At 34.8% G+C, this 22,014-nt stretch overlaps 2 protein-coding genes across 4 annotated transcripts in view; both read left to right on the top strand.

Moving 5' to 3' along the window:
• Positions 1-6,225, top strand: part of LOC111487252 (putative ribosomal large subunit pseudouridine synthase SVR1, chloroplastic) — a 9,261-nt gene extending 3,036 nt beyond the window's left edge. Inside the window, exons 2-10 of the mRNA XM_023134610.1 lie at positions 563-642; positions 720-820; positions 929-1,001; positions 1,127-1,220; positions 1,341-1,389; positions 3,240-3,390; positions 4,136-4,192; positions 5,022-5,077; positions 5,701-6,225. Of these exons, the coding sequence (XP_022990378.1) occupies positions 563-642; positions 720-820; positions 929-1,001; positions 1,127-1,220; positions 1,341-1,389; positions 3,240-3,390; positions 4,136-4,192; positions 5,022-5,077; positions 5,701-5,761 (722 nt within the window). The 3' untranslated portion in view covers positions 5,762-6,225. The remainder of the gene's footprint in view (positions 1-562; positions 643-719; positions 821-928; positions 1,002-1,126; positions 1,221-1,340; positions 1,390-3,239; positions 3,391-4,135; positions 4,193-5,021; positions 5,078-5,700) is intronic.
• Positions 6,226-10,059: 3,834 nt separating this feature from the next.
• On the top strand, positions 10,060-21,871 carry LOC111487176 (kinesin-like protein KIN-UC). Of its 3 annotated transcripts, none has more exons than XM_023134453.1 (21): positions 10,060-10,517; positions 11,708-11,808; positions 12,128-12,250; positions 12,486-12,671; positions 13,360-13,581; positions 13,665-13,827; positions 13,974-14,123; positions 14,864-14,952; positions 16,236-16,448; positions 16,596-16,730; positions 17,232-17,411; positions 17,996-18,175; positions 18,611-18,721; positions 18,867-18,995; positions 19,076-19,214; positions 19,360-19,452; positions 19,625-19,750; positions 20,301-20,426; positions 20,645-20,788; positions 20,876-21,004; positions 21,517-21,871. In XM_023134453.1, exons 1-21 carry the CDS (start codon positions 10,259-10,261, stop codon positions 21,651-21,653), a joined length of 3,135 nt encoding a protein of 1,044 aa, XP_022990221.1. In that variant the 5' UTR covers positions 10,060-10,258; the 3' UTR covers positions 21,654-21,871. The 3 variants fall into 3 exon arrangements, with proteins under 3 accessions (XP_022990221.1, XP_022990223.1, XP_022990224.1); XM_023134455.1 differs by having other exon boundaries at positions 10,325-10,491; XM_023134456.1 differs by lacking the exon at positions 10,060-10,517 and adding an exon at positions 11,516-11,605.
• Positions 21,872-22,014: the final 143 nt, after the last annotated feature.

The following is a 22,014-nucleotide window of genomic DNA, read 5'->3' on the forward strand; positions in this document are numbered from 1 at the left end:
TTTTTTTTTTTTTTTTTTTTTTTTTTTTTTTTTTTTTTTTTTTTTTTTTTTTTTTTTTTTTTTTTTTTTTTTTTTTTTTTTTTTTTTTTTTTTTTTTTTTTTTTTTTTTTTGTATATTTAGTGATGGAAGAGCATTAGTTGTTGTGAGATGCTCAAAGTATGCAACTTACCTATCTGTGAAATGTTAGATGGGGATATGCCCTATTCTCATCCTGTTTCTTCAGCCACTTCATTTGTGGTAGTCACTTAAGTTGGAATCTTTCTGTAGAATCATTGGTACCATGTTGTTTCTGGCTAGCCTCATCCCTTGTTAGGAGGAGTGGGAAATGAAAGTTCAGTTGTACATCGTTTGGTCAAGTTTGTAAGGACAAATTTTAATTAGAAATTTTTATAATCTAAAAGTTAAGCTACTAAGACAATGTACACGATCATTCTTTTGTGTTTTATGGTTTAGTCATGGAGTGTTCTGTCTTGTCTTCTTCTGCAATGTCCGGTTTACATTAATTACAATTGTCCCGGTAAGATCTCATAGTTGGTACTGTACACCTCTTTTGTTTATTAGTGGCATCAAGACGGAGCAGTGAAGAGCTTATTTTTGAAGGTCGCGTGACTGTTAATGGTTCTGTTTGCAATACGCCTCAGGTTAGCTTGCATATTATTTGGGTCAGATAGATTTTTGTCTTAACTATGAAGGAATAAATGATTCCACCTTTCTGTAGACTCGGGTGGATCCTGCAAGAGACATTATTTACGTGAATGGAAATAGGCTTCCTAAGAAACTACCATCAAAAGTTTATCTAGCCCTCAACAAGCCAAAAGGGTTTGTCGCTCATTCTCTGCGATCAATTGTCCTCTCCTACCCCAAGTTTCTTTTGGCAATTTGGCTTTTATGTGCTTACATTGCTGATCTTGTAAAATGCCACGACAGGTATATTTGTTCATCTGGGAAAAAGGAGTCAAAGTCTGTGATAAATCTATTTGATGATTATTTGAAGAGTTGGGTATGTCGAACCTACTAGTCATATCGACTTCAAGTGAAAGTTTAGAAAGGAGTGATAATCTTATTATCATCATGATTCATGAAATATTGTTTGCAAATTATTCAACTAAGACTTTGCATTTGCAGCATAAAACATATCCAGGACAACCCAAACCACGACTGTTCACAGTTGGCAGGCTTGATGTTGCCACCACTGGGTTGATTATAGTGACAAATGATGGTACGTTATGCAACAAACTTCTTATGGCTGCTTCCTTATTAGGATTGCCCCACAAAAAAATTGGAGTTGAAAGGATAGATCTTGAACTGTTTGCAAAATCACATTGCTTTCTTTTTTCAGGAGATTTTGCTCAAAGTATCTCACATCCTTCATCTGGTATATCGAAGGAGTAAGTGATTGTATTTTCATTCTTTACTATTGCTGATGCATTGTAATACAAAAGTAAGTTTTGGCATTAATTTCATGAAGTAAGTTAAAGATCAACAGATCAACCAAAAATGATGAGACCACAAACATCATACCAGAAGTGTCTGTGGGCTGTGGCCTATAAATCTGGGGCGCATTTATTGAATGATAATGACAGGAACATTTGCCTACCGACCATTTCAGGGATGGGGAATGGAATTTTTTAGTTTTTTTTTTTTATTTTTTTCTTTCATATCACATAACTACGACCAACCTTAGAATAAATACAAATTAGAGCAATTCTAGAAAAGGAAAAGAAGTATTTACCTTAATCAAAACATTAAAACAAGACCTCAAAGGATACAAGATAAATCAGGGTAGAATTTCCTAATTAATAAAATTCAATATTGCCCTAACTTTGACATTAATTTACAGCACTCCCCCTCAAGGTGGGTTGATATATATTACATGATCCCAACTTGCTATTCAAAATTTCAAAGTTAGGCCTTGGCAAAGGCTTCTTGAGGATATTCGCCATTTTTTTCTTGGTAGGAACATAGTTTAGTTGAATCACTTCGTTATTGACTTTTTTTGAGCTAAAGTGCTGACCAATTTCAACATGTTTAGTTCTATCACAGTGAATTAGATTCTTTATTCTACTTATTGCAGCTTGATTTTCATGCCTCATCTATATTAGAGATAAACAATCTTTTCCTAATCACTTGAGTCTCTTGATCCATATGCATTTACATATACCATGAGCAAGTGCTCTAAATTCAGCTTTTGCGCTGCATCTTGACCACAAACTGCCTTTTGCTTCTCCATGTTACAAGATTACCTCAATGTTTCTTTTGTTATTTTTTATTCCAAAAAATTGTTCTTTCCCAAGAGCCGTCTTTAGATATCTAAGGATACGATATACAACTTTCATATGTTCTTCATTGAGTCTATGCATAAAATTGACTAACCCTTCCCACAACAAAGATAGATTAGACGCTTTACAAGATGTTGGTATCTCCTCCTATTCACCTGTGCCCTCATGATTTAGTCCAAGTTTCTTTTGTGGGTCCATAGGAGATTCAGCTGGTTTGCAGTTTCTTTGAGAAGGTCTAACACATACATCTTTTGGAATACAGCTATTCCCCTTTTGACCAAGCACCCTTCATCCCTAGAAAATATTTGAGATTTCCTAGATCCTTGACTTCGAATTCCTGAGCCAAGTGCTTCTTTAAGCCCTGCAATTCTGATTTATCTTTCCAGAAGGAATGATATCATCAACATACAATATTAGGAGGGTAAGTGAAGTTTCAAACTTCCTTTTGACAAACAGAGTGTGGTCTTATATCGTTTTAGACTAGTTTTTATGTTTTGATTAGGATATTTTTTTTTTTCCTTTTCTAGAGTTGCTCTTATTTGTGTTTATTCAAAAGTTGTTTATAGTTGTGTTATGTGCGGAAAAAAAAAAAAGGAATACTAGACAATTTCATGGTATCAAAGCGGAAGGTTCTGAGTTCGAACCCTTTGTAATGTGATTTTCTCCCTAATTAATAATGATTTCCACTTGTTGGACCTTCTAAAAAATTTCAAGCCCACAATTGAGGAGTGTTAGATTGTTGATATAATTAAATTTACCAAAGCCCATTAGCTTAAGCTTTTGTGTTGATTAGTATTTTAACAAGGAAGGGATAGTACTGATCTTCTTCTTTAGTTCTTGTTCCCCAATTAAAAAATTGAATTATAGCATTTTTCTGTTTTATAATTGTGCTTCCTAATACATTAACTTTGATTGTTGTGATTTCAGAAAATGCTAACATTTGCTCTTTATAATTGTAGATACATTGCAGCAATAGATGGTGCTGTTAGTAAGCAGAACCTGATAACTATCAGTGAGGGAACAGTAATTGATGGCGTCCATTGCATACCAGATGCTGTGGAGTTACTGCCACAGCAGCCAGACATACCAAGATCTCGTCTGCGTATAACGGTGCTTAGTTCCATCCATATAATTTTTAAATCTCTTTGCACTCTGAGCTTATGCAATTCTTCTAGTTTGATCTAATTGGTCATGAAGTAATAATTGTATAGACCTACGAAGTCTCTTGCTTTGTTGCTGATATTTGAGTTACACTCAACTATTGTTGATGCCATGTGTCATAACCACACTCCCTCGGGATGCTTGCAAGCGATTGTGCGGCACTCACTCTCACCACCGAGTGAGTCAGCCAGTTCAAATTCGTGTCGCCTCTGGCCGAACGATGTATACCTAAGCCTCTAGCCCCATTTTGAGAAGAAAATTTTAGAAAATAGGGGCATAAAGATTTTCGAAAGAGATTTGGAAAGTAATGTTGAAAGTAATGTTATAGACTAGTAAGCAAGAAAGGAAACACAATGGCTTAGATAACATATAGCACCAGGTAGGAAGAATTGACGACCAATCCCTCTATAGCATATTTTGAGGCATTTTTAGTCTACTAGGCATAGACATGATTTTGCTGAAATGTCGTATTCCTAAAAAATATAAAAAGAAAGCTATACATCATGAAAGCAATAAAGTGGTACAACATGAGGGGTTTGACATGCAACGGGCATACGGCCACCAGCAACACGTCCTGGACAAACGTGATTGTGACACCATGCAGCAATTTGTCGAGGAAAATGCATTAGTACCTTCTTCTGCATGCAGTGCTTGTTATGCAACTGCTTCTGACTAACTTAATGTGCTTTTGCAGGTACATGAAGGAAGGAACCATGAAGTTCGAGAACTTGTAAAAGCTGCTGGCCTAGAGGTTAGCATCTGACCTTGAAGACGCTTGCTCATCAGGCCTATTCTGCTATTGTATTTTGTTCAGATAGCTTTTCATCCTTCAGTCCAGTGCACTTTTTTTAAAAAAAAAAAATAAATAAGAAACCTGTAGATATATTACTAAAGAAAAAGCAATAACCTAGGGGCTGGGTAAGAGGAATCCCCCTCCAGAGAAGGCTAATAACAAAAAAGTCTTCCAATTGTGAAGGATCAGCAAAGTTGGGTAGTTACAAAAAAATTGTTGTTTCTATGGTACCACAAAAAAAGGACTTTGTCTTTCAGTACACTAATAAATTAAATTTATTACTCTGATAGAGCTCAAATTATTCTTTCCATTTTGGGGGAAAGGAAGGATGCTGTGGCTGTATGGGACTCTAGGTGTTGCCTGGGAAATTTGGCTGTAATGTAATAGGAAGGTTTTTTGCTACAATTCCTTGGGCTTCTGTTACTAGGGATTCGTGTTATTATCATCCATTTATGATTATTGGCAACTTAGATTTGGGTTTCATTTTCTTTTCGGAGAATATAATTGTTTCTTCTTGTTCTCGTTTGTTCCTCCGTATTATAGGCCTTTATTCCGTACTACCATATTTCTTCATGGAACATTTGTTTTGACTTTATAAACATAACCTGTATCTATCTACCTTTTGAGAAAAAAATTTCGTGATAGCCTCACTAAACACTCTTACATGAGAAAACAGTGAACCGTGAAGAACCTGCCTTTTTAGTGGTATTTTAAGTCCTTGTTTTATCGTTTGGGTTTGTCCTTTAGTTCTATTTGTATGTGTAATTTCTGGATTTTATTGTTTCAGATTTATTCATTAAAGCGTGTAAGGATTGGAGGATTCAGACTTCCTTCAGATTTGGGGTACTTGCTCGTTATGATACTTCTCTGATCCTTTTCCTATGTTTTTTTTTAATGAATTTATAGTTGTTTGGGAATGGGCAAAGAACCAAATTAGATTATTCACTTGGCAATTCATTTTCACATAGCTGAAATCGAGGGATGAATATAGATAATTCCTTATTATTTTGCATTTAAGTATTCACAAAACATTGGAGAATTCCAACTGAACAACGAACGTCTAAAAAGTATCTTGAAGATAGATTAAATTAAGACCATTTTAATCTTCAAAATAAAGTTTATCTCAAAAGATGATCAAGTGGATACGCGTACGACTGATACTGACTAGGATTACGAATTTCTTTTCTTTTTAAAGAAACCCATCCACAGTGCGGACTAGCCCCCCTCCCCTACCCAAGAAAAAAACTGAACGAATGAAAAAAAATAGATAAGAAAAGGAAAGAGGTTTGTTCACCCTTTACAACTTCGGCCACAACCCTCAAGATTGCTCAACAAACTTTTTTTTTTTCCCCCTTTTCTACAGTTTCACAGAAAATGCTTTTTAGCTGCAACTTTATTTGTGGCCATGAGTATTCAGGAAATGAGATGTCCTGTAGATTTATTGAAAATTTTCCTCATTTTTTCAGGCTTGGAAGTTACATTGAACTAAAACAATGTGACCTGAAGGCAATTGGCTGGAAAAGTTGAGCTTCTGATGACTACGGATTTGTCCATAGCTGTTGAAGCTTGAATGTGCTAGGAGTGATTTCAGATATGCCACATGCATGTAGTCACAGTACTACTTCTCTAACTGCTGGGACAGTAATTGAACGTTTCAAGAGGTTGGATACTGTTTATTCCAGCTCACGCTTCACATCATGGCCACTTATATTTACAATGATGCCTGTGTTGAAGATTTCAGTCAACGTTGATGGTACAGATTTTCAACCATCAAAATGAATAGACAACATGAATGGCATGCGATGCCATTATTTCATAGGATTATTTTCTTCCCATTGTGTATTAGACTGAACAGTAAAGGAACATACAGGTAGATGCAGTGGTGCTTTGTAACAACATCAAAGCGAGCATGAGAGAAATCTAACGCTGTGCCTTAACCCTGTATTCATTACTCATTTATGACTTGACATTTAATTATATTCTTTTCACAACTTCCTTTAGTCATCTTCTTCTGCTTACAACCTCTTCCAGCTGATGACAGGATCATCATTGCCGCACAGGTGATGTTTCTGTACGAAGCTCATAAAACTTGTTTTAGCAAGGAAGCATCTAGCCAGTTCAGAATGCTCTGCCTTCGAAAGCTTGTAGGTTAGAAGGTAAGAGCCTTTGTTAACAATTTCCTTTCATTTAGTTGGTCTGTCTCTTGCATCTATGGCTTTAGAATAAAACATTGAGTACCCATTTTCCTGATGGCTGAATGGATCCACTGGTTTTATGTTCAATATAACGTGCTTTAGTAGGTGTCAAACTACATGAGATTTGATTGAAACAGGTTTATGGTTTGATTTGATTTGTAGTGTCTGGGTCATGTTAAACTAGAAAACATAGATGAATGATTGAAAATAAGACTTTGAATGGAATGAAGGAAGAGGTCAAGAACTCAAACTAGATGATCATTATGAAATCTGAATGCAGCTAAATAGATTAGTCCAAGAACTTAACTGCCTATAACTTAGGTTTGTAGCTCAACTTTCTATTTAGCCCTGTGCAGTTCAAGATTATCAAGATCTGAAATAACCTGAGATCTGTGGACATTGTTTTTGTCCGAATTCCACAAGTCTAAGAGCATACCTACCTAAATTTTCAGCCTTGTAGCCTAACTTTCTATTCAGGCCTTCAGTTTAATTTTAACAAGATCTATACACTATTGTGACCGGGGAATATGGTTTTTGTTCAAACCCACCGCTAGCAGATATTGTCCTCTTTGGACTTTTCTTTTTGGGCGTTTCTTCAAGGTTCTTATAACGCATCTGCTAGGGAGAGGTTTCCACACCCTTATAAAAAAATGTTTTGTTTTTCTCTCCAATCTGATGTGGGATTTCATAATCCACCCCCTTCGGGGCCCAGCGTCTTCGCTGGCACTCGTTCCCTTCTCCAATCGATGTGGGACCCTCCCCAAATCCACTCCTCTTTGGGGCCCAACGTCTCTGCTGGCATACTGCCTCATGTCCACTCCCCTTCGAGGCTCGGCTTCCTTGCTGGCATATCGCCCAGTGTCTGGCTCTAATACCATTTGTAACAGCCCAAGTCCACCACTAGCAGATATTGTGTCCTTTTTGGGCTTTCCCTTTTGGGATTCCCCTCAAGGTTTTTAAAATGGGCATACTAGGGAGAGGTTTCTACACTCTTATAAAAAATGTTTCGTTCTCCTCTCTAACCGACGTGGGATCTCACAATAAATGTTCAATATCTTAATTATAGCCTAACCTTCTAATCAATCCTGCACATCATTTCAATTTTTATCAAAATCAATTACTATTTGAAATAGCTCGAGGTCTAGTGACATGGTTTTTGTCCTTCCACAACTCCAAGAACACTACCACCCTAACTTTTAGCCTTATAGCTTAACTTTCTATTCAGTCATGCATTCAAATTTTATCAAGGTTTATACACTATCTGAAATAACTTGAGATCTGGGAACATGGTTTTTGTCCAAATTCCAGCTTGCACCGACTGCAAAACTGTCATCCGCTGTCAGCAAAAGGAAGCAACAGAAAACAAACGGACAGCAAAGCCTCTCTTGTTCTACATGGATACTATACAACGGGATTTCGGTACATCCATTAACTCAAAACTCCAAGAGGTGAGGTTTGGTAATTCCTTTTAACCTTCTGGGTTTTGGCTGAGCTTGGAAAGTTACTGCAGAAATATGCATGACTATGCAATTAGTTTGATGAAATTTATCATTGGTCTGCTTGATTTAAATTATGCGATTATAATTGTTGAGAGGGAATCCCACGATGGCTAGTTTTGGAAATGATCATGGAATATATTTTCATTGATATGAGATATTTTAGAAAGGCCCAAAGTAAAGTCACAAGAGTTTATGCTCTAATTAGACAATATCATATCATTGTGGAGGGTCGTGATTCCTAACAATTAATATACGGTTAAGTTACGAATTTATTTCACGAACTTATAGATTTTGAACTTTCAATTTTGTTTTTATTAGTCACTACACTTCAAAAAGTGTAATAAATCCCTTATTCTTCAATTTTATAGTCGTGACGTCTAATAAATCTTTGATTTATTCGACCAAAATTAGAATCACTCCTCTTGCTCGAAGAAAAGGGTGAGGGATTTTGTTTAAAGAAGAAAAATAAATTTTTATTATTCTCAGGTGCCTTTCACGCCCTCCAATGCATGGAGTGTGGAAAGAGATGAAAAAAGTGTCATTATTTCCTTTTAATTCCCAAATGTCCTTAAAAAACGACCAACTTTTTAAGTAAGTGATGGCCCTTTTTGGCTTCATTTATGCTGTAAAGTTTGTTGCATCATATTATTTGCTAAAGACGTTCATTTTATTTTATTTTTAATTCTGGTAGAAAAATTTTCATTTTATTTTTTTTACTAGAGTGAGATTTTTATTTTTCATATATATATATATATATATATATATATATATATATATATATACTTTAGAAAAATATTCATTTAAAAAAAATAATGAAGAGTTTCTATAAGAAAAATATAATTTACTTTTTAACCTAATTTTTGAAAATTTAAATTTCATCCGTTTTTAATATTTAATATGTAAGTAGAGGGAGTGGTACGAAGATTGGGACAAGGATAGAAAATGTAATTCAAATCTCGACTTTATTTAGTTAACATATTCTTTTCTCCCTCCCCATTCTTTGTTTAAACAAGATTTTTTCACCATATTTGGAAGGTTTTTGAGGAGTCTTAGCTCGTAAGTGAACGTCTCTAATTACCGTAAGCAAAATTACGTAGTGTAAAAAATATTGTAATTTATCGACCCAATTAACCTATTTCAAACTTAAAGATTAGTCATAAGTATAAATGTATGAATAAATGTAACACAATAATTTCGAAGAATAATTGTCCTTTGTGAGAAAACATAGCATGTGCTAAATACTTTACACTAAATTTTATTGTGAAAAAATCTTTGCAAAATTTAATGTCCTACAACATTATCTTCACGTATGCCTCACTACGTCCCTACAAGTTCCACAAATAGACATAGATGCACCAATTATTGACCTCAACGTTCAAAAACCGAGAAGGAATAAATCTTTATAGGGCTATAGACTGACTTCACAAAAAAAAGCAACTTTACGAGTTTTGTATTTTTTGTTACTTGTTCATTATCGGATCTACTTCATAAATAAATATAGCCTGTTTTGGACACATATATTCAGACCTATATTATTTTTTTCCGTTCAATAATGTTTTGATAAGACAATAGATTCATTATTTATTAAGTATTTTGTTATGTTAGTACTGTTACCGTGAATGTCATGCTAAATAGAAACAAACAATCATATCTCGGGTTATACTTTTTTCTTATCGAGTGATTATCATGAATTTATGATAATAAATTAAACGGAACTTTATTGTCCTCTTGTTAATACCCTGCGTCCATTACAAGCGAAGCGTTTTTCCCCTTTCTTTCTTTTAATGAATTAATCATTCTAACTAAAATTAATCACTAAAACTAATTAAAATATTTAAAACTCTTACTTCTAAATAAAACATGATATTTATTATTAATTTTAAATGGAAATTTAAATTTCTAATTTCATACGTGGAAAATAGACGGACCAATTAAATGGGGACAACGAGAAAATATAGAGCTTTTAGTTTTCATTAATGACGTTATAAATTTTAATTAATTCATTTATTATGTTGTTTAAAATAGAAAAAAAAATTTAATTGTGAAAAGGATGTTATTTGATTACTTTGGAGATTTAAATTAAATGGCATTTAATTTGAGAGAAATAATAGTGTAAATAAATAAAGGCAGCCGTCCCCAAACGTTACTTAATTGCCGACGCGGGAACCAGTTCTCTCTGTTGTTCTTCTCTACGTGCTGGGCTCAATTTCTCTGATATTCGGCTATGGATTCATCGTCGTTCTGTAAATGTGTCTTGGATTCTCGGTGTTCACTTCCGGCTGAAGTGTTGTGCTATGCGCTCTGATCGGAGACTTTGATTTGGAACAGAAATGGCTTCCAGTGGTGGTGGTATTGGTGGTAGTGGTGGTAATAGTTTCAGGTCTTCTTTGAGGTCCGAGAGGCAAGGTGTTCATCATCATGTTCCGATTTCTTCTGCTCATAGTAGCTCCTTTGCTTTCCCCATTGCTGCTTCGAAAAGTGTTGGTCATGGACAGAGTCTTGGTTCTTCTGCTCGTAATAAAGCGTCTTCTGCTTCTCGACGATCTCTTATTCCTAATTCGAGGTCTTGTTCGTTTGATGTCGATGAAGGTTTTGATTTCTGTCTCCCGTTATTTGTCTGCGTGTTAGTTTATTTGCTTGCTTGGTTTTGATGCTCGTCATTCTGCTCTGTTTTTGACTGTTTTGTTTCAGTTCGATGCGTGGTAGGTGTTCTGTTGCTTTTGGACTGTTAATTTGATTATCTTTTTTCTTTTATTTTCCACTTATTCTTCGTCCTCCTCGGGTCTATAGTGTCTTTCGATTCTTAAATGAGCGCGAACTCGAGCAACTCAGTTCGACGCTGTATGTGCGAGGGCGGATTTTATCACTGGGGCCCAAGTACAAAATTGGGGTGTTGGCCGTTGTAACTCTACTACCATTCCGAATTTTATTCACGAAATAAACCAATAATATAGATAGATAGTCGAGGGAACTTAAGCGGGAACTTTTTAAACTTATGGAAGCAGGCATATACATGTTGCTATCTCAATCACTTGGAAGATATTTGATTGGTGACTGACAAGAGTTTTCGCGAATCAATAGATTCCGCTGGACGTTGTTGGGAATTTAAATTAAATGTTTGGTGGAAAAACAGTGAATAGTAGCCCACAAAAGCCCCCGTAGGAAAATTGGTGGGATTTTTTTAATTAATCTTTTTTTTAGATAAGTGGGAATAGTATTTGGACCTAAATGTAATATAGTCATCTTTAGGCTAAATAAAGGATAAACACGAAATTGGAGATGACATAGATAGTCCTTTATCAGAAAAAATGACACTTTAGATAGTCCACGGCCTGTGTGAAATCAAAAATAAAGGTGTATCAGTATATGATATACCTATTGGATTCTACTTCTCATTTAGGTGTTTAAATTCTTACCAGTAGCAGTTGACTTGTTATCTGACGATTTCCAGTTTTAGGTAAGTATTTTTATTTTTATTAATGTAAACGTAGTATACAAAATGCTAACTTTGACAAGGGATGTTATTGTCCTTGTTCTATATCTAATTTCTACTTTCATGTCAAGTCATTAACGAACCAGGCTGCTTGACATTTATTTAAGCATCACTCATGCTCCAATGAACTGTCTTTAGAGTGATGTTATCACATTGTCTATGCTTCAGACTTTTAGATTCTCTGGTAGATAAATTCTGAAAGAGAATTTCTTGCGTTTGTGAAGCTATCATATGTTCTTGATATAAGGCAAGTTTTGAAGTTTTTTGCACGTGAACCTTTTGATAGATTCTCAGCGGGTGAGAGTGGCTGTTAGAGTCCGACCTAGAAATGCTGAGGATCTCCTTTCAGATGCTGATTTTGCTGATTGTGTTGAGTTACAGCCAGAGGTACTTGCTACATAATTTTGAAGTTATTTCATGAAAAAGCTTCTTTATTCATCATCAAGTTGTTGACGGAGGTCCTACTTTTTGACACGGTTCATTTGTATTTGAGAAAGAATATTAGTGACGTAAGATCTGTATATATACTATAATTAATGATGAGTTGATAGGCTGCTAATACCGATAATATTGGCGGCCTATCAACTCATCATTAATTATGAGTTACTAATGTGCTAACAAGTCTTGTTCGTACCTTATTTCATGTGGGGGCTGTGGTCATAATGATCTTCTTCCTTTTTTCTTATTTATTTATTTTACCATGTAGCTGAAGCGGTTGAAATTGAGGAAAAACAACTGGAGTTCTGAGTCATATCAATTTGATGAAGTTTTTACGGAATCTGCCTCTCAAAGGCGTGTCTATGAAGTGGTAGCCAAACCGGTTGTTGAGGTTAGTGACTGATAAGTGATGTCGTTGATAACTACACAAATTTCATGTTTGAAATGTGTTGTAGTTCAAATGCTGAATATGTGAATGTGATTTAACTTTTATAGACATCTTCTAGTGTGCTTCTGATATCTGGTCGTTCTGCTTGTTGTATAAATTAATATCATTTCATCTTTTAAGTCTTTACAGACTATGCTAGTTGATCTTTATGTTAAAAAGTTGGTTTTACTTTTGGCAGTGCGTGCTAAATGGTTATAATGGCACAATTATGGCGTACGGTCAAACTGGTACTGGTAAGACTTACACACTTGGAAGGATGGGTAAAGAAGATGTGTCTGAACGTGGTATCATGGTTAGAGCTTTAGAGGACATAATTGCCAATGTATCTCCTACTTCGGATAACGTGGAAATTTCCTATTTGCAGGTACTATGCACATTTGCATTTATGAATAGTGATTTTCATACTACTTTTTGTGAATCTTTCTGATTGTTTTTGTTTCTAGGTACTCTATTTTGAACATTGGAAACTTGGTTTCATCTGATTCTTGCAGCCATTTTACGTGGATGGATTGATGCAGTTTTATTTTCTTGAGCTTGCTCTATAGTTCTACGTTGGTTGGTTAATTTAGGATCGATCTTGACAATTTAAAATTTGTTTACGCGAGACTGGAGAGATGTAAAATGTTGGACAAACATAAAAAAAAAGCTGATATTTTTGGATGGATGGTGTCCACAAAGTTGAGCAATAAAATATAGATCTATGCTAGGTTGGAAGCTGGTCTCAAATCTTCTTTGCTCTTTATATTCTAACTTTTCATCTTCGAATATCTTCTAGTTTTTCTAAGGGTGCAACATATTCTAACTACGCTATTCTCAACTTTTTTTTTTTTTTTTTTTGGTTATTTGCCCTTGAATTGATATTAAAGAAGAAGAAGAAAATCCAAAAAGCTAGTTTAAATGAACAAGCCTGAATCTCTGCCATACGTTTTGGACACTTGCTTAATAGCTTTTCATTGGATTACTAAGAATCTTTTTTCCAGATAAATGGGAATCACTAAAGTTTTTTAATGTATGTGGACAATCAGAATTAACTGTGCTCTGTCTTCTTTCAGTTGTATATGGAGTCTGTTCAAGATTTACTGGCTCCTGAAAAGGTTAATATCCCTATTAATGAAGATCCCAAAACCGGAGAAGTATCAGCGCCTGGTGCTACTGTCGTCAAAATTCAAGATATAGATCACTTTTTACAACTACTAGAGATTAGTGAGTCTAATCGCCATGCGGCCAATACAAAACTGAATACAGAAAGTTCACGAAGTCATGCAATCCTCATGGTTGGTATTCAGTAGGTCGTTATTGAATATCAATGGTTTTAAATTGTAAATAATATATACTATTTATTAATTCGCGTTTATAGGTTTATGTACGAAGGGCTGCCAGCAAAAAAAATGAAGATATGGCTACTACCCAAGGGCACGACCATACAGTTGATTTTCTGGGTGGTAATGGCATACCCATGATTCGGAAAAGCAAGTTGCTTGTAGTGGATCTAGCAGGATCAGAAAGAATAAATAAATCTGGTTTGTTATCTTTTTACGGCCACTACCAACCCTTGCTTTTCTTTTTTTCTTTTAATTTTTTTTGTTATTTTAGGAAATTATCCTTCACGTGGCAAAACATTCACATGAACAACTGCTTTAACTTCCCCTTGTGCTTTATGTTGTAGGAAGTGAAGGTCATTTACTTGAAGAGGCAAAGTTTATTAATCTTTCTCTCACGTCCCTCGGGAAATGTATCAATGCATTGGCGGAAAACAACACTCATATACCCACCAGAGATTCTAAGCTTACAAGACTTCTTCGTGATTCATTTGGAGGTTTGGCTCTGGAAATCTAACTCTGATTTTCCCATGACCAGTTCTAATAAGAATATATTCTTCCAATATCAAGCATCGTGAATATACAAGTTTCTTTTCCTATCTAATCGTATCTTTTATTGTTTCACGTTGCTTTTCTGAAAAAAAAAATGATAAATATATAAATAATGGGGAGAGTGCAGAAGAAAAGCAAAAGCAAGCCTAGTAAGGTAGTCTGACTTGAAGAGAGAGCAAAGAAAAACAAGAAACAACCAAAACAGATTCTAACAAAAGACCAAGGCAGAAAGAAACAGCAGAATAAATAAGATAAAACCCATGAAGCTATAAGAATGCCCCCAATTATTACAAATAGCTTGAAAAGAGAATCCTGAAAATGATTTAGACAAGGAGTACCAACGGAAAGATTTATTCTTGATAATTTCCAAACGATCCAACCATGAAGAGAGCTTTGGAAGCATTAGTCCACAATAATTTCACGTTGATAAAATCTCCTGTATTTAAACTCCTATATTACATTGAGAAGTAGATCAGGTGATTGAGCAATATGTGTTGGTATATTTCCTTGACTATTTTATATTTTATGTTTTTAAGGAAGAATTATTAGGTTGACTCTATGTTCTGTCAATTGCTGATTATTTATAAGCAGGTGCCTTGTGAACACTGAAACCTTCTTTATTTATGTTATGTTCTCGGACATTATCTTAATTTGCTTATGAACTAATGACAGTTTTATATATTAGGTTCTGCCAGAACTTCTCTCATCATAACAATTGGACCTTCCTCAAGATACCATGCAGAAACTGCTAGCACAATTATGTTTGGACAACGTGTGAGTTGGATATGTTATTTCTATTTCATCCCCATACTATGATCATCCGCGTTTTCAAAACCTTTTATAAGAAGTAATACTACAGTGCTTGTTCCCTCTCTCTATTGATTTGGACGACATAAACTGCATTTCTTTATTTTTCTTTTTCTTTTTCTACATGATAAAATTAAGATCAAATTACAATTTTAATTTCTAAAATTTAGGTCTTTGTCTATTTGGTCCTTGAACTTTAAAAAGGATTTCATAAGTCTATCAACTTTTAATTTTATGCCCAATAGGCCTTTGAACTTTAAAAGGTATCTAATAGACCCTTATACTTTCAATTGTCTTTCAATTTTGTGTTTGATAAGTTTTTGACTTATTCAATATTTTTAAAATTCACAATCATACTGGACACTCTTTAAGGATTTATTAGACAAAATTTGATTTTATATCTAATAGATCATATAATTTTTAAAATTTAACGAAGTGACTTAGACAAATCTTTTTTATCGATAACCTCAGACCAATCAATCGAATATTGATTAATATGTAATCGAGCAAACACTACTTGAAAATGAAAATGACTCTTCTGCTCAGAAATGAAATGTTCCTGGAAATTCTTGCTCCCATTGGACCATTCGTATCTATATGCATTAGGATCCCGATTCATGGATCTCTTGGTTCGAGAAATCAAAATAAGAGGATCGAACCATTTCTTCTGACCCTTTGTATCTATATGTTAGAGAACTTTTGGACAAAAAATTTACAAGATAGACTTACTATACATTTTTAAAGTAAATATAAGCTAGAAAGTTTAGGACTAGATTTGTAATTTAACAAAGAATGTGTAGTGTATATTGAAAACTGTCAATAATTATATTGTCAACAATGGGATGTGGTGTATAATAAACGAGGTGAAAAAACAACCGTTACTTAATATTGAAGCAAGATTCTGTTATTATAATCTCTCCTGCAATCAATAATGCTGTAGTGTCATTCTAATTGATTTCATATGACATCAACTTTTTTTGTAAAAGCAGATGACAATTTCATTAATGAAGTTAGAAAGTGAGTAGGAATTGATTCTAGAAAAGAACATCAACAGCAGCGACCTGATGCATCTTTGTACAATTGGGTTCTTAGAATCTTCAATTTTTAGAGAATTTCAGTTGGCATGTCTTACCTAGGCGTTCATTTATAAATGATTCTAGTGTCTTACCTCATCCTAATCATGAATCAGAATATTTTGCTTCGTTTGTATGTTAGGACATCAACAGGCTGCTATTTTGTTCTTTTATCAGGCAATGAAGATCGTGAACATGATAAAACTTAAAGAAGAATTTGACTATGAAAGTTTATGCCGAAAGCTTGAAAATCAAGCAGACAATCTCACTGCTGAAGTTGATAGGCAGCAAAAATTGAGAGAAAATGAGAAATATAAACTGGAGAAAGAGCTGAGACTTTGTCAAGCCTCCTTTGCTGAAGTGAAAAATAGTTTAATTACAAGGTGTGAGGTAGCCATCTCTGCTCTTGAATACTTTTCCTAAGCAACTTTTTCTACTAGCATTTCATCTTCAATATCACTTTAGAATACTTTGATATTTCAAGGGACTTCGCTACTTCGTCCGTTGAAAATTCTGTTCTGATGATGTTTATTTCAGTTTCTAGAAAAGGAGAATACTCAAATGGAAAAGGAGATGGCAGATTTATTAATTGAATTGAACCGTCAAAGAGATCACAATGACTTGATGCATGATAAAGTTAGTCATCTGGAAATGAGTTTAGAACACAGTAAGGTATTATCAATCCCAATAAAGAATATACAACTTCTTTTCGAACATTTTTGTTCTGAAACCATTTTTTTTTTATGTATAGTGAACTTGTATTATTGAACATATTCTGTTAGCTTAGCCACAAGGATGGTCTCTGGGCTTACTTCAAACATGATTGCTTATAATAGTCTTACGGTTGTGACTTTGGTCCAAGTTTCTCATAATCCCTTTGGTCACAATTTTTGAACTGGCCAACTTTTCCTCCAAAGAAAAAAGAAAAAAAAAAAAATAAAAGAAAGAAAAGAAAAGAAAAGAAAAGGAAGAGATGAAGTAAACCAGAGAAGAGAATTACATAAAATAAAGAATCCTGCATATAGTTCTCAATATTAATTTATATAATAACTAGCTCAATATCCAACTATTGTCTCAAACCCTTAATACTGGAAATGATGGCTTTTAGGAGACGTTATTTTCTTTTCACCAAAGAGGACATGAGAATAATGGTCTCTTTTTATGTCCTGGCAGCAACATCAGCTTGAAAACTACACGTATCAGAAAGTTTTGGCTGATACCACTCAAATGTATGAAAAGAATATAGCAGACTTGAAGAAACAGCTGGAAGTTGAGCATGCTCGCTTTGCAAGTGCCAAGGAAGAGTTCGAAGTTATGAAGAAGATCTTATGTGATCACAAAAAGTTGATTCAGGTAAGAAAATTTATCGGCTAGTTTGTGGTGGCAGACTTTCCTTTTCTTTACTGTCTTTAGCTATATCTTCGTCGTTGCTATTTCACCATCTAGGATATTGAATAATGTCATATTATCCTGAATTTGGAATGGGTGCCAAATACCACAGCTAGTTTTGTATGTTGTTGCTTTTGGTCGCAAGGTTTTTTGGTTGCAAGTTTAGGCATTTTCGTGATTGTGTTTTGATCAATTTGTTCGAGTCTTGTTTCTTTTTGGTTTTCTTCGAGTATTTAGAAATGTTTTTGAAATCCTATTTTTCAATTGAGAATGGAAAATATGTTGCCTCAACTAGTTATGATGTCTTTTTTTATTTAAAAAGGAGTTGTCATGCACATGAAATTATTTGACTGCTTGCAGTTGCTTTACTACATTTATTCTTGATTGTCGTCTTCTTTACTCCTATCTCCTTTCTCCCTTTATTGAGACTGTAGTTGTCTTCAGTGATTGAACATTGAAAGGGTTAATTTAAAAGGTTGGTTTTTGCCATTTTTAATTCATTGGTACTAGTGCCCAGTAGATTTCTTATTCTTCTTATCTGTGAATAGCAACATGAAACAGATAATTCAGCGTATAAGATGGCGCTTGCGGAAACCACTCAGAGATACGAGAAGAAAATGGCAGAGTTGACGAAACAATTAGAGGATAAGAATGCCCATTTTGAAGCTATAGAAGAACAGCTACGCTTGGCAAAGAGTTGCCCCAGTGATCATCAAAATTCTATACAGGTTAACTTTTGTGTAAGATGTACTGAGATGCTAACTAGTACAAGTTTAAAAAAATTTCAACTCCACCTCTTTCTCCCTCTGATGAATTGACATCTCATATAAAGCATGATTTTTAATCTGTAACTAGCACAAGAACGAACATCCTGCTTCATTTGCATGTCATCAATCCAATTTAAAGTGACCTGCTCATTATCTTACGGCGTGTAATGATAGTTGGCAACTTTCATAGGGAGAAAGTAGTGCCAAAGACCAATTCGGTTGTGGCCTCTTTTACCATTCTGCATTACTTGGTTTTGGATGAGCCTAAGTATGTTAGGTTTTATTTTATTTTCAATTGTTACTAGTCAGAGACTAGGCGAAATGATATAATTGATATCAAATTCTTCTTGCCTTTATTATTATCCTACTCACTTATTTTGTTGGATTTATGAGCAGAAAGAGATCGAAGAACTGAAGGAAAAGTTAAAACCATGTCAATCGCATGAAAATACTCTCACTGAATTTCAATCCTTGAAATCGGAGCATAAACATCTAGCAGAAGAGAAGGTATGCTATCATTTTGTTTGTTGCAAATTGGTCTCTTTTCATTTCTTCAATGAAGAGTCTCATTTCTTGTAAAAAAAAAAAAAAAGATAATTTGTAGCAAATTATTGCTAATGGACGATGAGTTTAAAAAACCACGTTCTTGTAGGAGAAACTGAAGGAAGAACTTTATATCACGAGGCAAAAACTTCTACTTGAAGAGAAGCAGAGAAAGACTATTGAAAATGAATTGGTTCAAATACAACGGACTGTACCCGTGAGTGGTAATGATTTTGAGGTAAATTTTGTCATACACTTCCCCTTTATCTCAATCGTTCTAGCATTTTGTGTTCCTCTGTTCTGATTCAATGATCGCAGGATCAGAAATCGTATATGAGGGATAATATACATAGACAACCCTCCAGCTTGGGAACTCCCATGGGTTTTCACGAGACGGGTCAATTGAAAGAGACTAATTCTAGTCAACGTGAAACAATTGCAAAAATATGTGAAGAAGGTAAGATGACTGTTAGTAGAGACTTGAATTTGGATTAAAAAAAAAAAATGCTATGAACTTGTACAAGATTCAGAGATCTTTTTCTTTTAGTCTGAATTGAATTTGTAAACCGTCCTGATGAATGATCATTGGCTTCGATATCCAGTTGGTCTTCAAAAGATTTTACAATTGTTGACTTCCGAAGACACTGATGTCCAAGTCCATGCTGTGAAGGTGGTCGCCAATCTTGCTGCTGAAGGTGTACATCTCCCCGTAATTTCTGTATTATTGATTCTGTCCATATGGTTGTCAAAATTTCTTTTCTAGGGAATGTTTTTATCCCTCAATGGATGGTCTTTTCGCTCTCTTTGCTAATGCACTGAAAGTTGAGGATCTATGGATTATAACCTGATAATCTTCATGAATTTCAGATTCGAATCAGGAAAAAATCGTAGATGAAGGTGGTTTGGATGCTTTGCTTATGCTACTGCAGTCATCAAAAAATCTGACAATTTTCAGAGTGGCGTCTGGAGCTATCGCCAATTTAGCAATGAATGGTAATCCGAAGTCTTGTTCAGTGTAATGCTGTTTCTGGCTTGGCCAAAGTCTAATGACGTTTGAGTTTTGCAAATAGAAAAGTTTATCTGCTACATAGGCTTTGAATTATGTGAGATGCGCAGGATGCTTATCTGATTTATACGTCACAAATTCTTTACATCCATTTATCACACAGCAGGCGATGTCCTTTCCAGGATATTGCAAATTTATATACCGTTCATTCCAATTCATTTGCTGCATGTTCTGTTGATTTTATAGCTTCCATTATTTTTTAATATTACTATCTTCTTTTGATTAATGTCAATTGGAAGGATTTTTTGTAATCCCGTTGGCTTCCTTTTCATCCCCCTTGTGACCTGACAAAAGACTTATAGAAGTGTTCAGTCCTTTTTTCTTTTCTTTCAAGTAAACAAAGTTATCGCCGACGTAATGACATTCCTATTTATCTTCATACATCAATGTAGCCATTTTCTATTGTATTATTTAAACCAAGTCATTCATGTATGTATCTAACACTTCTCAACTTTTGGCGTTGGGGACTTTACTCAGAGAGGAATCAAGGCGTAATAATGAGCAAAGGGGGCGCCCAGTTGCTGGCAAGAACAGCATCCAGATCAGATGATCCCCAAACTCTTCGCATGGTTGCTGGTGCCCTTGCTAATTTATGTGGAAATGGTAAGTTTGAGGTGACAATGCTCCACGCTGTCCAACTTTTAGAATGGAAAGTCATATTTGGAAATGTTTTGAAGTCTGAATTTAATTATCTTGTTTTATTTCGACAGATATATCATCATATAACTGAAAAAAAAAATGGTCTATGCATGGGTTGTCATGATGATACTATAGTCCACTTTTCTTCCGTGAAGTTTTTATCTTAAATTTTCTCTGAACAGAAAAGTTGCACAAGATGCTTAAGGATGATGGAGGTATTAGGGCTCTTCTGGAAATGGCTACATCCGGAAATAGTGATGTTATTGCACAAGTTGCAAGGGGAATGGCAAATTTTGCGAAGTGTGAATCGAGGGCAATTGTTCAAGGTTTACTATATGTTTTTGCCGACGTTATTTGTATCGTACAGAAACTACATCTGCCTTCACAAATGTAACAACTTTCCCTTCCTGCAGGACGCAAGAAAGGCCGTTCTCTGCTAATGGAGGATGGTGCTCTTCCATGGTTAATCAACAATTCTCATACTAATTCTGCATCAGCTCGACGCCATATTGAGCTTGCCCTGTGTCATTTAGCCCAAAATGGTAAGCTTGGTGTGGTTAAAAACTTGCATTTTTAGATTCTTAACCACTGAAATTACGCTATTGGTTAGTCTGGCCGTTTAACACTATGGCCAAAGGGATCTACTACTGATCTATCCTAGTTTGATTTATAAAATAGTGTTGCAGCTATCAAAATAGGAAAGCAAGGCCATAGAGTTTGTCTTAGAATTACTTTCCATAAATATCATACTGACCTTGTACTGTCATCAACTTTTGATGAGCACACCTTAGTTCAACAACAGATCATCTTTCATGCATTTGGTTCTTTCTATTGGTTCTTAGTTCATTACGGCACTTGTTTTGAAATTTGATTGAATTCAAACAGTTGATCTTTGCTTAACTTAGTGAAATCCAATATGAACTCTAAACTCTTATGCCACGATGTACTTACAAATACCTTTCTCAGCCTTTTGGCCAAGATCAAGTGTATTATATGTTCTTATAATGGAGTTTTTGCAATCTTTCCATAACTAACGAACTATGCGTACATGCAGTGGACAATGCAGCTGATTTTGTAGCCTGCGGAGGGGTGAAAGAGTTGTTGGAGCGAATATCACAAGAATCTTATAGAGAGGATATCCGCAACTTAGCGAGGAAGATGCTGAGGCTGAATTCCACATTTCAAGCTTAGGTAATGCATGGTAGCAAGATGTACAGCTTTGAGAACTTGCAATCTGTTTTGAAACATCATAAATTCTTGCTTGTACCTCGAGCAATGATCCCGAGTTTTAGCAGGGCATCACATATTTCTGCAAGGATGAAGTTCGATAGAACAGTTTAATAATCTTTTAGTCCTAATCTTTAAAAGGTGATATTGTTGTTTTATCCTAAACTCTCAATTTCATCAAAGTACCACAGTTTTTATTTTTATTTTATTTTATTTTATTTTTTTTATCTTTTGTAGGTTCAATGAGACAGTCTAGAAGCTGAACTTGATGTTAAAAAATGGTTTAAAACATATCTACTTGGGTATTGTAAATTAATATTTTAAA

Source organism: Cucurbita maxima, unplaced genomic scaffold, assembly GCF_002738345.1.
Source record: "Cucurbita maxima cultivar Rimu unplaced genomic scaffold, Cmax_1.0 Cma_Scf00012, whole genome shotgun sequence".
Taxonomy (NCBI): Eukaryota; Viridiplantae; Streptophyta; class Magnoliopsida; order Cucurbitales; family Cucurbitaceae; genus Cucurbita; species Cucurbita maxima.

What these genes read in the sequence shown, in the direction of transcription:
- LOC111487176 (XM_023134453.1), top strand. Translation starts at nt 10,259, where the DNA reads ATGGCTTCCAGTGGTGGTGGTATTGGTGGTAGTGGTGGTAATAGTTTC. An exon ending in AACATCTAGCAGAAGAGAAG is followed by an intron (nt 18,722 to 18,866) that starts GTATGCTATCAT and finishes ACGTTCTTGTAG; the next exon opens with GAGAAACTGAAGGAAGAACT. An exon ending in GTGTCATTTAGCCCAAAATG is followed by an intron (nt 21,005 to 21,516) that starts GTAAGCTTGGTG and finishes GCGTACATGCAG; the next exon opens with TGGACAATGCAGCTGATTTT.